This window comes from Penicillium antarcticum (assembly GCF_028974205.1).
Source record: "Penicillium antarcticum strain IBT 31339 chromosome Unknown utg000009l_segment0_segment0, whole genome shotgun sequence".
NCBI classification, from domain to species: Eukaryota; Fungi; Ascomycota; class Eurotiomycetes; order Eurotiales; family Aspergillaceae; genus Penicillium; species Penicillium antarcticum.
This window is the reverse complement of record NW_026695307.1, coordinates 298,588-314,413: the sequence shown is the minus strand read 5'-3', so window position 1 is coordinate 314,413 and position 15,826 is coordinate 298,588. Positions and strand designations below refer to the sequence as shown.

The window sequence follows — 15,826 nt, the reverse complement described above, 5'->3', positions numbered from 1 at the left end:
ACCGCCACGTGATTGTATAACTTGGATTCTCCCTCTATTTTCCCTGCACGATGATTGCAAGTCTGAATCTGGGGTCTTTCGGCCGAAGATTTGCTGAATCCCGCATATAAGCCGACTATCAGGTTAGGGAATTCAGATACAGATGAGACATCTACGGCCCCAACCGAAGTCTGATCGGTGTTGACTCCTCGATAGGTATAGCCAACATGAGCAGTCTACGCATCGACTCGAATTAAGTTTAGACTACCAATGTCATATGGACAACGCTCTCGATCCGTCTGCAATGTACTCCATACGGCAAGCTGCATTACATATGCAGGCAGACCAAAAGGCTTCCTGTGCCGCTGAGCCCTGCTCGAGACTCTCAACCCCTGCCATTGGCCATCGATTGACCCAGCCACTCAAAAGTACGGTCATCTCTTTGCCGCACCCAGGCCCAGAGCCAAGCTCGGGATTTGACATCAGCAGGCGCATGGGCATGGGCGTGGCTATCAGCGGCACTTCAACGGAGAGAAAAATTGATTGGAGACCTCGGTGGCACATGAATTTGCCTCTGTAGATCGCAGAGAGCTTTCAAGGGCTGTGCGCTGGACAATGGAACAAAGCAAAAGCGAAGCAAAAAGGCAAAAGAGATGGGAAATGGTATGCATATCGTACGATTCCCCCGAGTTACACTCGGCTAGACTCTCCGTCCAGATCATCGGCGCCCATGGCTGAGTTGGGCTTAGGAGAATTAGGGGCATCTCTCGAAACTGGCCTTCTATCCTGGGCAAGGCCGTATATCGGGGATGAAATAACGGGGAGCATAGGGGATTCGTCCAGCCACAGTGGGTTTGGCCCACCTCTCTCCACCTCAAGACCTGTCAAATCCACAGCCGTTTTTTTCTTTTTTTTTTAGGACATCTGAAGGCCTTTTTGATTTGAAGATTGCCGATCCTTCGGTTGTTCGCTCGTCGATCGCATCTAAGAGTGTCGCTAGTTCGCCCATTCTCCTGCCCCTTGAAGCCACCAAAATAGCCTCGGGTCTTTCTATTGGCGGAGACCGGGTTGGATTGGTCGTGAAATGAGAAAATTCTCCTCGGCTCCGCTCCATCGTAGGAACCAGTTCTCTTTTTCAAGTCTATCTGGGAGCCGTTCTCGTGCAGGAGGAATGGGAAGTGGGTATAGCTCAGGCATTTGGCCCAATAATGAGAGACGGGGCGATTCTGTACTTTTGTGATTTGCCTCTGCAGTTCCTGAAGGAGTTACAGTACAAAAGACATGTAATGAACTACTTGCAGACTAACAATTGGGAATCAAGATTATGGAGACTCTCGTACGGCACCTGGCAGCTGTCACATTCGAGTATCCAATAGCCTGTGGGAGGAAAACACCCCGTTGCATGGTAGCTCAACTGTCACAGAACTTTGTTTGAAACTATTAGACACCTTATTCGTTCCGGCTGTAAATAGATATTAATTTGGCCCATACCCCTTGTCAATGCATGGGCCAAAAGTCTTGGATGCATGCACAAGCACCTGTCAAACCCCCAAACCGGTGCTGCATGCTTCCCTTGGTGCTTTTAACCTCTGAACCTGGCTGAACAAGATCTGTATCGCTGGTGTCTTTGTAAGGTAATAACAGTGTCCAGGAATTGCTTTCAGTTTCTACACCTGTCACCGGTTGATGTGTACTGTACATAGAATTTGGAATAATCCCTGTAGACAGCAGGAGCCAGGCTTAGAAATGTATCACCGACATCATTTTGTCAACCTGTCAGACTGCCAAACTAAATGTACTCTTCCTTGGCACCCGTTTGCATCCTTGGCTTGACATGTCAAGTATAAACCGAACAACTGCCGGAAGGATCGAACGTGCATGCCGTAGATGGAGTCACTGTATCTACTGAATCTACTGAATCCTCACCAAGCCTCACCCCTATCCACCCAGGTCCTGTTTTGAGTGACACAACAAAAGCAACCAACACGATCGTCACACCACGTCGAATAGAAATCCGACCTTGACCGAGACGCGGCCGACCCGCCGGCTTAAAATCGAGATCGGAAGGATTCCGTCGCATGGGATTTGCAACGCATGCATGCTGAGGTGGTTTTTTTCTTCTCTGTGTTACCTGGGCGTAGGCCACGACTCTTCGAGTGTAGCAAGCAAGACCCCAATGTAGATCGTGCCTGCTAAAAAACAATGAAATGAAATGAGTTGAAGGTTTGGAGGTTTGACGTATAACGGTTCTGCAGATGATGTACAAGGCTCCATCCGGGTACCCATCTCGATAAAGAAGATTTTTTGTCCCGGGAGACTTCCGAGCAGGGCTTTCTCCATCTGATTACTCAATTGGGGGAGAGATAGTCATGTTTGTTGCGCCTTTCCTTCCTCGGTCGCTCCGGCTGACTCGAAATCAAGTGGGAACATAGCTTTAATCAGGAACTTGTTTGATGTACTTCTACGGCAACTGTCATCCTAGTGCATGTACATGTAACTGTCCGGCAATTCTCGACACGAGCTCATCGATGTACGTGCTAACCCGCGTCGACCCGCAAAAGGAAAGAAAAAGAGAAAAGCAAAGATAAACTGGAGCCCGGCACGGAATGGTAGTCGCAAGCTACAATGCACAGGCCCAACGGCAGAAGTCTCAGCAATATCATGAGTCAATAGTACGAAGCTTTGACGGGGCGGACAATCTTCGATCAGGCTATAATTATTGAGGCCATTGTGTACTCCGGAAATGAGGAGATAAACGCATCCACCTTGGACTCCACTCGGCGGATCTTCATTAGTCCAAGAGGACGTTTTCTTCATCGCGTGGCTGGGCATGGAGATAGTCGGTTTCCGCTTGTTAAATTCGTGTCGATCGATGGGGGATGTGCAGAAGGACTTAGTTGGTTGTCTCTAGCTTGAGTCCCTTTTCATTTTTATTTTATTTTTATTTTTTCACTTAGGGAGATGAGCGTCATGAGCTTGCTGTAGAGAAGCTGACGTTGAAATTTCGGGATTGCAAGAGGCCCTTGGCGAAAAAGGAGAAGTTGAATGGTCATTGCCTATCTGATGGGGGTTTAGTCTCCGACCATGGCCCATGATATTTCGTAGGGTTTTCTTCAAGACGATCATGAAGCCACACGGTGAGACTCGGGATTTGCTGGGACTTTGTGGAGACCTGACGTTCTAACGGCCTCTTCGGCAGCAAGCGACAATTTTGCCTAATCTCGCCCTTTCAGTTTAGCGCTACTGAAGTGAAATTGAACACGATCGAGGCGGTCTAGCAGTGGGTACTGTGTGTACCCTCAGAGTGTAGACAGACATATGCAAGAGTATCTCTCTACGCTGAATTCAGGATCTCAGTCAGAAAAGAGGCTGGTGAGGTAGCTGCTATCCCGTGTACTTGGACTAGATAGACGCCTACGGCGTCCACGTGGAACACACCCTTGTCGGCACATCGTGAGATTCTAAAGCGGAGCCGTAGTCAATAGTTCCATCCGGCCGAATTAGCGGGAAAATCAGCAAATGACAAGACTCCACGATTAATATCGAAGATCGATGAGATGTTCGGGGGATGCTCCATATGTTGCAGCTTGAATCATGACCCGCTCCCCCTTTTGGCACCTCACAGCAAATCCTAGTAAGGCGGCAAAAGAGTCAACCCTTGCCCTTTCACATAGGATCGGACCCTCCCCCCTCTCTGCAGCTGTCAACTCTCCTTTGAGACTAGAGATCGGAGAGATTCCCAGGTCTCCACTGGGAATTAAACACCCCCTGAGCGCCACAATGCCTCGGACCAAGGACTCGCCGGAGATTTTACTCTGTATGGGCGTGAACCGTGCTGGATTGAGGATGCACGTTAGTGGAGATTTTAGTCTCTTGTCCCGGGGCTATTGATTTGCAGTGAACGGCTCAATCGCTCCCAAGGGGACGGATGCAATATATGCTTGATAGATTGCCCCCTTTTGTGGGTGTTAATTATTCTGTACAGAATACTCAGAGTATTGTGTGCAGAATCACGCTAGAACAGAATTCAGAAGTTGACCGAGATTTTGTAAAAAGATGGTCGCAGGGCCGATGCGCACTAAAATTGGGATCGGATCTTAATCTCTTTCCAACTTGAGAAAAAGCGTTGTCGCTCATTTTCCTTTGCGGTTAGGATTATCTGATCAGCCTTTTTAGCTGGCGTTCAGGTCCCACTGTCTTTCTCTAGTATCCAGAGAGAGTCCAGATGAGGTTGAAAAGGCTTTGTCAGGATCAAGTCATCAGGGGAAACGGTTTTCAACGGTTTGTCGATCAGTCCCCAGTGGTGGCAACAACGTATACTCTGTACTCTGTACTCTGTACCTACTGGATCAGCGCCTCTCTGATACAGAGGAGATTGGGGGCTCTTAGAGTCATCGTCTCATTGGCTGCTGATGTGAAGGTCGTGTGCAGATGTGCAGATGTGCAGATGTGCAGATAGCATCCTTTTTCCCCTCAAAAGCCAAAGGGCGTTCCCGACACGTGAATATCTTCAGTGCCGAAGCCACTTTTCTCGAATTATTACGGTACAGACCGTATTTGAATGCCTATACTTTTTAGTTTGGTTAGATTTGTTGTTTTGCTGTGGAACCAAATCCCACAAGGCGTCTAGTTGATGCACTTCCCAGTTGCCGTAATGAGGCAACCAGAATAGACTCTAGGGAAAACCATTACACTCCGATCTGGTATGATCAATCACGAATGACCAGTTCCGATTCTGATAGTTCAGATCGTAAGCCTTGGGGATATTCCGACTTTTCTCCTTGCCCCAGGCACCCTTTTTTTCTTCTAGATATGCATCTTCACGGGTCTTTACGGGGGTTTGTGATGACCGGAGACTTTCAAGTTTTCTTTTTCTTTTTTTTTTTTTCACCATCACCTGGTGGAGCAGAGATCCTTACTGCATTCATGCTCAGCAGGTGAAGTGACCTACCGTGCATGCACTTGAGGTTTAGTGCGCACGGAAGGCATCGCAAAGTGGCTGAAATGCTAAGATCCGGCTGGTGCGGGCTGCAATGCAGCGACTATGTAGATCGATTCCTCGCGCTGGTTTTTTTCGGACCCGTCAACAAGTCCATTGTACGAGAAATCGGGTTTGGGCCTGGAGAAAAAAACCGTCTCTCTTCACAGAGACCGCTTGAAACGGGGGATTCTTTTCATGCGGTGAAGACGTCGTGGACAGGGGGTGTCATTGAGACATGGTCTCGTTTACATGCCAACTGCATGATCATATCACACCAATTGTTCCAGCAATCGGGGTGAAACAACCCCAAGGCTCCTTGGAGTTCCGAAGATCTGACGATTGCCTTTGATGCTTGACCGTTTTGGGAGGTCCGTTGACGTTTAGGCCTTGGGCCGACCGTTGAACCATACATCATTACGGGGCGCGAGTCTGTGCGCGGAGGCAAAAGAGCAGAGAAAGTCATCGAGATGTTGCGATCAGGTTCTCTCTCAGAAAAACAATGACATCCTAACGGCGTGGGTCCCAAACTCAAAGACCCGGTTCAACATACATTTTCAGTCGATCGCCCATTCGATCCACCGAGGGTATTTTTGTAGGCAAATTGATAAGTGTATGGAGCCGGGCTTTCATCCGCATGTCTGACACATAGCTCATACGCACACAGCCAGGAAACGTAATCAGATATGGTCAGGTTATTTGCTAAATTGTTCCCTCGATCTTTCGCACGATCTCTTCATCCATCTTTTTTGTTCCTGACATTCCCCTCACCATCAGGGTCTGCGATCTCACCAATAAACGTTCCGTGTGGTCCGATCTCGATCCAAAGCTTAAGCACAACGTGAGCAGGAAGTTGCCATTCCTGAAGAGGGAAGCCTGCTCCGAGGCGTGAAGCATTTTTGTTTTTCCTTAGTGTGCTTTAGTTCGCCCGTTTTTGTGACTGAGCAGCGCCCGATCTTTACCAACGGTCTGACGTAGGCATACTAGATATAGTGTGCTCTGATAGAATGTAATATAGAGTAATATGAATATAGTGAAAGTAATATAATATAGAGTATAGTAGAATAATCTAGAGATAGAGTGCATGCGATCTAGATCGAGGGAACCATGGAACGGCCACGTCAGGAGATCCTGTGTAACCTCAGCCACGCAGCGATTTCAGTTGCGATTTCAGTTGCGATTTGAAGGTCGAGTCTCTCCACTTTGTATTATTATATTATACCATAATAGTATAATGTTACGTGTTATGTTCTAGTCTATTGTCTGACTCTGACTTTGATCCTGACTACTGAGTATATAGCATGCAAGGATACTCCATAGATATACCAGATCACCTAGGTCTGTAGAATATAGAATAGGATATAGATATAGATAGATTATAGATACGGAAAAGAATAGAATAGAATATAATATACCGTAAATATAGGGGATAAATAAATGATCGTAATACTCAGTCATGACGATCTTGTAATTTACCCCCTGTTCCCTACCGATCCGCCCATCTCGATCCACCCTAATTTTATTATTTTTGCATTTTAGGGATTTGCTTTTATTCGATTTTATTTTACGATTTTACGATTTTACGATTTTACCACTGAATTTACTATATTTTGCCATCTTAAAGTTCCTGGCTTCCATTCTTTCTAAGCTTCCCCCCGTTCATTCTTAGCCTCGATCCCCTTGCCCCCTCCATACTCTTTATATTCCCTTCCGCTCGGCCCTCGCCATTACATCCTACATCCTACATCTTACATCCTACATCCTACCCTATACACTATACACCATACACTGAAATTGACGCGTTGATTGACTGTCGGGCTAAACTCGCACCCGATCTAACGCCACAGTCGAAACTTGGGTCGACCCCCCTCTCCGGGATCTTGGGTTGACATCACTTCCACGAACAGGTGGAACACCTTTCCAAGTCGCACGAGAGGCGTTCTGACGGCCTTAATCTCTGGGAATTCGGCCGGATCTCCTGACTACTTCATCTCTCTTCTTCCCACTTCGGCGCACATGAAATAGTAGAGTCCAGAGCAACCGTGATGGGGTCTTTGGAAGTCGCACCTAGGCACAGGTTGGTCGCTTCTCTTCGCGCGCTCTTTCCCATGACTGACTCTCCAGCTACAGAGACCCTTTGCCTGCGATAGGGTTCTTAGGCAAAGACGGATCTGCCTACACTCCGAACCATACGACTAGCGCCACTGCGTCGCCAACCTCGATGATGAGCCCCAACACCATGTACGGCCAATCTCTACCTTACTCCTACGCGTCGAACAACGCTCCTCAACCGGGTTACATCTCGCCCACAGAGCCCCGGAGGGTCATTGAAGACGAAAAGGACAAACCCAGACAATCTCTTCCGTCTATTCACGAGGCCCTTGGCAATGACAACCCTCTCCCTTACCCTGCGCCCACCTCAGCTCCTCCTCCCCAATCCACACACACCCCCTCGTCGCATCTCGGACGATCGACTGCAGAAGGTCCAGCAGGACCTCCGAACCCGTTCAATGGACCACCCGGGTCCATGATGCGGGAACCTGGCTTCTCGCATCAAGCCCAGCTGGAAGCCTCGCGGGCCAGTCTCAACTCGATCAACACACAAGATTCGCGCGCGTCACTACACTCCCTCAGCACTGGAAAATCTCCCACACAGAGCGCCAAAACCGGTCTTACCTCTGTGTCTGGGTCACAAAATTCTGGGTTTGAATACAGCGCACCGACCTCGGCCGGAAGCGTGGCTTCACCCAGTGGCTACGGCCATTTCCCTCCCAACTACACCTTTCAATCTCAACCGGGCCACTCATACCCTCCTCATTACGACAATCGATCTTACATGGCACCGCGGGTGGAAGAAGTCAAGGGTGGATTCGTGGGCCGACCGATGTCTGGTCCACCCCATAGCGACACCGTGAAGCGGCATCTGGACGTCTACGATGTGGAGACTTCCTTGAATGAGGTATGGATTTGCCCCTGCAAGATTTGATTCTTCTTATTTTGCAAGCCTAGAAAGCGTGGCATTTTTGTCGATCAAACGGCTTTTGCGATCTCCGAACTTAATAATGAGACTAACACCGTGGGACAGATCGCCGACATGAGCACACGAACTCTTGACTTTTCGCGGCACTATGCAGCACGCGCACACCAAACACAGCGGTCTGGGCCAATAATTGGCTCCCTCCCTTCGCTAAATGAGGTGGAGGACATGCTCCATATGCAACGGCGGAACCAAGATGCCCTGATCCGGATACGGACAGCCGTGGTGAACCAGGAACAGGCGCTCGCCGAGCAACAGATGGCCCAGCGGAAGGCGTTCAAGACCGAGGACGAGCACATGGCCATGTACCAAGAAGACTTCAAGGGCTCCGGTGGTTTTGCAGGCGCAGACCCAAAGAAACGGCGTGGAGTAAGTACTGGACGTTTTCCCCCTCCCGTTCATCATTTCCCTTTTCCAGCTTTCCCCTTGGCCCTGTCACCGTGGTTGACACCCTGTCAAACCCCACATCTCATCCACATCTCGAAGCATGTATGGCTAACCACCACGTTCTTAGAAGGCGGCCCCTCCTGGTCGTTGCCACAGCTGTAACCGAGCCGAAACACCGGAATGGCGTCGAGGTCCAGATGGTGCCCGAACGCTGTGTAACGCCTGCGGCTTGCACTACGCCAAGCTGACTCGCAAGATGGGCGCGAACAAGGCGGCGAGCATGGGCTCAAATCTTAAGCCGAAGACGGCCCTTGACTCCGCCTCGCCAACCAGTCATTAAGCTTCTTCTTCATGTGGCGTTGAAAAAAGGTGGGAAATAGAAGGCAAAGGAGTTTGGCCCATTTTTCCTGGGATTGTCATGAGTTTCTCTTTTTTATCCCCCGTTCGGCATATTCCTCTTTTTTTGGGAAGGGGGGGGGGGGGGGGGGGTTATTCCCCTTTCGTTCTTTTTTTTTTTTTTCTTCTCTTTTTTTGCTCTGGGACCTTCCCCTACTCGGTACCCTTTGATAATACCCTCACAGCTTCCAATGTTTGGGAGAAAAATGGCATCAGCATAGATTCCCCCGTTTGATGATTCAATTTTGCCATTGTCTGAAACTGGTTTCTGTTTTCTGCTTATATCTATCTCACTATTTGTTTCCCCCTTCTCTCAAGATTGTCCCTGGTTTATACCCTGCATCTTTGCTCCCTGAGCCAATCGGGAGGCCCACTGTTCTCATCCCGCGTGTCTGTTGGAGTATGTCCCTGATATGATGTGTACGATCGTGTCTCATTCAGCGTCTCTTACATCTCTATATTCCTAGTCGATATTTACAGGTTTATGGCACTTTCCTATGTATGAGATCTTTGAAATTGTGGCAACATAATGATTTGGCTATTATGAATTTTTACTCTTTCGTCATAATTGTAAAGTTCATTGCGTAGTTGGCTATAGTTCGCCTTCGGTGTTGTCCCCGAAGTGTCGGCCGGGACACGTTACTCAGCCACAGCATTGTTTGGGTCCGACCCCAAGTCTGGTTCCGCGTTAACCTTGATATAGATGTAGATGTAGATGTAGATGTAGATGAGATGAGATGAGATGAGATGAGACGTTTTGTACATATTTGGAATTCTATTGCCATGTGGCAGCCAAGACGTGATGCATGGCACTCTTTAGAGTTCTGCTCGTTTTTTGACTCCTCGCTCTGCCGCGGCGTTTCTGGGGCGGTAGCCACTTGCGTCGAAGGATGAGGTATGGGCCTTAGCTCAAGGAAGGATCGTGATTAGATTGGTCTCGCGATTAATTACAAATAAAAAGTAAGCTAGATTACTCTAGACTATTTTAAATTACTTTACGAGAATCATCAGATTATCAACACGCGATCTGGTAATTGATGTCACCAATGTATACATCACCACATTAGATGCCCAAACTGGGCCACGAACCCCTCCTTAACCGATAGACGCGGAAAGAGGCCAAACTGGCGACAGAAATGAGATCATCGAGATCATCGAGATAGATCATTCCCACTAAGGTTAGTGATGTAACTAGTGGGCGATACAGCACGATTATTCGCTGCAAGTATTTGTGTTCACGAGACAATCCTAGATCCATCGGGGAGATCGAGATCAAATGGAAAAAATAAACGACTCGACGCGGAAATACCTTACAGACCGCTACTGGAGATCTTAGAATTTGTCAGGGGAATTTGAAATGCACTTGGTTAGGGAACCCCTGCTCAGAGGCAGTGGAGATTGGTATGGGGGATCGACGCAATTGTGTACATTTCAATGTGTATTGGGCCTTTTTTTTGCTTTTTTAAGCTAGGGGGTGTTTGTCAACATTACAATCGAGATCTTAGCCACGTTCGCTTATCCCTGTGGAGATCATGTACATTCTTTGAGTCGGGGTATGCTTTTACATACACTTACACTGTAAGGTAATTGTAGATAGGCTCACCCAATTTACATCATACAATGCGTCCATAGGAACAGGATGTTGCCACTGATCTTAGCTTGAAGCAGAATTTTCTTTTCGGATCTATATTCCATCATCGCATCGCCATCGCATCGCCATTGCCTTCCGAGATCCGGTACCGGCCGAAACGCCCCCGGGAACGCCGCCCATCTACAACTGTTCATGCATCTCTTCAATTGTGCATTTCGGAGGGCTCCGAGACCTGTACTCCGCTCAGCAGATGGGTGGCGTAAAAAATCGGACGTGGCGTACTGGTTCTACGGTAACGAACTCTTGTTCACCGTCATCTTCACCGTCGTATTCACCGAGTTTTTGAGTATAGGCTAGCGAGCTTTGGTTCGCAACAACTGTACGTGTAGCTCGGGATTGGGACACCCGAAATCACTGCCGACATGGGCTCATCCTGTACAGGAGGGGGACTAAATGAAGGGTATACTTCCTAATTTGGTATATGGAAGTTTGGATCGGTCCCCACAACAAGTAAATAGTCTGTGCGGTCACGATGGAGGAGTATACTCCATGATCTTTTTGATCAGCTATAGGCCTGTGCCGCACGGCACATAAGCCTTGAATCGGTGCCCGACATAAACTCTATCTGATATATGGCGATCGTGTGAGATGTACATGTACATGGCATGATCGACGAACTGTGCTCAAGATACATTTACAGACCATAAATGTCGGTGTCTGTCTTAGCTGAGATCCACGCGGGATCTAAACAAGACAGATGGTAAGCTAATATTAGTTGATCGGAATTTACTTGCTCTCAGACCTCCCAACCTTGCCAAGTCAGGGTGGCATCGAATGGTCGGGGGAGTGGAGTGCAAGGTTTTATGTTCTTTGAGTGTTCTACTACCTTCGATGCGTTTGCTTGGGGTAGATGGCGGTCTAAGGATGCACTAAGGGTAGACTATCGAACTTGGCCGTGGATATCTGCACCTGACACAACGTACGTACAGTAGTACCGCAGTAGTACTACAGTAGTATCACACATCTCGATATCTGCATACAGTACATGTGAATTCTCTTCCAAGTGGCATTGCAGACATTGCCGACCCAACTGCAGCGGATCTATCCGAAACTCCCAAGTCCAACACCCTGTCTGTCCTACCTACCTGTTAATGAGATCACGATCGTCTTCTTCACCCGTCCCAGTACGAAAGAACCTATGCGGGAACCTAATCGAACCACAGATCGCCTACCCGTAGCGACTCTGATTGGAGCGTGGAGTCAAATCCCGACAAATCCTGCTTATTTTACCTCTGCTGTAGTCAGGCCCCGGTCATACCCGAATGATTATTGGGCCTCTATGTAGGGTACTCCACGTCCACTGCCCCCTGAGAGGATGGTTTATTTCCTGCAAAGTTTATCTGGCTGCCTTCGGTGGGGCCAATCGCATTAGTTTGTGACGTTGAGCGGAGATGAATCGACCGTCCGGCCTGCTGGGACTACTATTGATTACCATTTTCGTGTTAGTTCGTCTTTGGCTTTCTTTCTTTTTTTTTTGCTTTTTCCACGGATCAAATTCAGGGACACCGTGTATGTATAGTAATGCAGTTGTCAATACTTCCCTTGTACAGCCATGCATACGGTACCCAACGGAGTACCACATCTCATGATGGCCGGAGATCAGGTCCACCCAAAGTAACCCGCATGAGGCTTTCAATAATTCCGTGCCCGCAACCTTGAAGATCGATTCACCTGCACATGCCCGAATCCCCGGACCGAGAGCGAGATGGAGCGAGATCGCCCGTGGATGGCTTGCAGCCTGGTTGCATATGTACACATCCCCATCGAGCCATGTTGGATTCCCAAATCAAACTATGCTATAGGAAAAATTACCAGTCCTGCATGAAACTTTCCAGATCGTAGAATTTCCAGCGCGATCGTGATGGTGCTGCCCAGGTGATCCTTACTACATGCAGCCCTCCCCGCCTGCGATCTCAGATTGGCTCCAAGCCAAGCGCGATTGCTGAGATTGGTGGCGGTGAGCTTGCAAATGTACATCTATGTGTAACTCACGTTACACTAATGAAGTCGCATGGCCACATGAGTTGTCTGGTATGTGAGTTTTGTGTCTGCCGAGGTGGACTCGACCACGTCACTGATCCCCATTTGGACCACGGACATTCCCCTATTGTTTTTCCTTTTTCCTTTGTGTGTGATTTGTGATTTGTTTTCCTTATGTAGATGGTCCCCGAGGACGCTACTGCATGTACATACTCACACACCTGGTATGGTGGGAGTGCGGCCCAGTACGGAGTAGTTCGCCCAACATTGCCTTATTTTACCAATTCATTGCCGATTGACCCGCGCGATAAGCGCGTACGGTAGGAACTCGATTCCAACTGGATGATATGATGCGCGCATCAGTGGATGGAGTTTTCACCCGGGTGGTCCACACGGGGCGTGTCTCACCGCAGTTCCTTCGATTTGCGATTCAGAGGGGCTTGAGGCTCATATAGTTCGTGGGTCCCGATGAAAAAGGTGCCTTCGGGAAGGAGTGGAGGCATTATTGAATCTTGGAGGTGGTGCCACCCAGGGTTCATGATACACGTTGAGCTCGATATGTTGAAGATCTGACGGGGAACTTTGGGACAGAAAGTAGTTTACGAGCCGATCCCCGGTGCTATTTCTCGATTCTCGATCGCTATCGTCATTGACGGAGCGACGAACGGTTGCGCCCATATTGAGATCGGCTACAAATTTTGACTTTGACTTAAATTGAGACACGTTGTATATGCGTTAAGGGGCTGAGACATAGATTAACAATAAGTTATACACCCGCGGACATGTCTCGATATTAATTGTGTGACTAAGCCTAGATCTCGGAACCGTCGGGTCCGAGGGATCGAAAGCGTGGAAGGTGATAAACCACGGTACCGGATAGATTGGATCATGAATCGGTGGTACCCTCGGCACCGGACCCGAACATTGCCGAATATCCATCGATATTGTACTACCCCGTGGCCTGATGCCAGTATTGCTCTTGAATGTATAGCCAACGCTGGATGTATCTACCGCCAAAAGGCCGGCGCAACAGAGTTGATGTAATCAATCCCTTCTTGGCGCCATGTATCAGCCTCCATGTGGCTAGTAATGTTAGCATCAAAGAGAATATCAACCGGCTTGCTCGTAGCATAAGCATCCCAATGGACAGACTTATTGACAGCAACAGGATTGGGATTCAAGTCATGAATGAAAGATGCCCACATGCTCGTCATCATGGAACTGAGATCAATATAAGACTGAGGCACTCCGGCAAATGGCTTGCCGTAGTGATATCCCAGCCCGGCGAGGTTGTGGAACACAAATGACACCTCCTCGAAATGGGTCGAGCCCGAGAGGAGTGGCACATCTGCGGATCGTACATTGAATCGGTAACAATATGCCGGTGTTGATGTCTCGGCCCAGGCTTCGCATTGGCGCCGGCGGTTGGCGTGCATCATCCAGTCGCCTGCAAATGCAGAGGTGCGTCGCCATTCATATCCGTTTGAGGGAACGCGCATGTCTTCTAGATAGGCTGGGATGCCTTGGGATGGGTCATCTGGATAGAGTTCGAGGATGCGCTTGGCTACAGATGGTGGTGTTTGGAAGTTGAATCCGCCGTCTAGATGAGTCAGTAGTTAATACAACATTACGAGGACTCCGGATTCATACCTGTCAAGTAGTCGTACCATTCTTCCGTGGTATTGATTCCTCTAGGGCCAAATGCTGTTCCTTCGTCGGTATTGGTACCAGAGATGATGGGGACTTTGACAAATGCATGCTTGTTCAGTTGGATACTACCCCAGTTTCGAATGAAATCCCCGTCTACCACCGGCGAGAAATTATAGTCGGAATCACCATCTGTACCATTAAAGACAGAGTTGAGGGTCTCAAAGGGAACTTCTCGTAGACACTGCAACGAGTCCACAACGTCTGAGCAACCAACCTCGGAGGCGATTGTATCGTATTTCGATTGAAAAGTCGTATAGTTCGATGCGCTGGCGGCTATGGATCCTCCTGATTGCATGATACCAGCTCGGAACAGCTTGTCATCACGTCCACCGTAAGCTGTGAGATGATATCCGACAGACATGCCACCAGCAGACTCGCCCCAGATAGTGACTTTCTCGGGGTCACCTCCAAAAGCGCCGATATTTTCTTGGACCCATTGCAGTGCTAGCCTTTGATCTCTTAATCCAAGGTTGGTGTTTCCACTGCCGGATACTTGACTTGAACTGATGAAGCCCCATGCTGATAATCTGTAGTTTAGTGTGACAGCGATAAAGGGTTTGCCTTGATCTCAGTCAGATAAGGGATCCACGTAGATGAATGGACTGACTTACCGATACTGTATGAGTTTTCTACAATCGCAGACATATTGTATCGCTCATCTGATCCAGATCCTTGATAAAACCCACCACCATGAATCCATACTCCAACAGGAAGCTTTGAATTCTTGTTGACAGATGAACCTCTGATGACATTCAGTGTCAGACATGCTTCTGACTGGGGATACCAGATAGAATCGGTCTAAGCCAAGCATTAAAGAGATGCACATATTCAAAAGACAAAGGAGTATACCCACTCCGTATCCAACACATATATCCGAATACTCCTTCGCATTACGTGCATCCTTCCAACTCGTGTTTAATGAGTGTGGTATAGTAAAGCGCAAGCTACCCACAGGCTGCTGGGCATAGGGCATACCCAGGAAAAAGTCCTGATTGTAGGTAGAGCTATGCACACCCGTATATGTTCCATTGCGTACCCTCACCGTAGGAGATGAGTTTGATGCCGGGGCAGCCAGAACTGCCGTGTACAGGACAAAGCCAATCGCAAGGCCAAACATGATGAGGAATCCAGGCTATTTTGACAATTGACAATGTCTCTTCGCCCATTTATATTCCAACCCTGTCAGTCTGGGGTTGCGGGGAAGGCCCCATAACGGGACAGGCCCAAAACGTCCACGATCTGCGCTTTCTAGTGAGATGCAAGACCGGTTCAAATATGCGCCGGTCAAGACGTCAGTGAATGGGAGCAATAATGCGGCATAGCCGGTGAAGCCCTGACTCCGGAGCGGGGAGCCGAATGGCTTGGGCTTGGCTTGGGCTTGTCGCTCCACCATTTCCCCTTCAAGACCTGCTGTGCGGGGTATGGGGCCCCGTTTTCTTGATAATCTTCACGGGTGAATGGCCGTTTTGGATATAGGTTGTTCGGATAGACCGAAGATTACCCGAGTTTGTTGTCTCCGGCACCAGTTCACGGGAGTTGACACGGCACAACGTGAGCATAAGGACTTTAATGATACTGGGATGTGAGACATACCAGTCTCAGCTCGAGGGTTTCTGAATTTAACATTATAACTCATGACGACATACCAGCATGCTGCGCTTCCAAGATTAGACATGGATAGCAATGACATTCATATTTGATAGTCACA

General features: G+C 48.6%; 2 protein-coding genes across 2 annotated transcripts; one reads left to right on the top strand and one right to left on the bottom strand.

Annotated features, from left to right (window-relative positions):
• Positions 1-7,002: 7,002 nt before the first annotated feature.
• Positions 7,003-8,721, top strand: nsdD (GATA-type sexual development transcription factor NsdD; the record flags this gene model as incomplete). Its single annotated transcript, XM_058466534.1, has 4 exons — positions 7,003-7,034; positions 7,088-7,916; positions 8,043-8,363; positions 8,509-8,721. The coding sequence occupies 4 exons, from the start codon at positions 7,003-7,005 to the stop codon at positions 8,719-8,721; spliced, it is 1,395 nt and encodes a 464-aa protein (XP_058314380.1).
• Positions 8,722-13,415: 4,694 nt separating this feature from the next.
• Positions 13,416-15,250, bottom strand: N7508_008469 (uncharacterized protein; the record flags this gene model as incomplete). The annotated part of the gene is made up of 4 exons (XM_058466533.1): positions 13,416-14,008; positions 14,059-14,679; positions 14,730-14,916; positions 14,972-15,250. Coding segments are annotated over 4 exons (1,680 nt in total), but the record flags the coding sequence as incomplete, so codon positions are not given.
• Between the last annotated feature and the right edge of the window lie 576 nt (positions 15,251-15,826).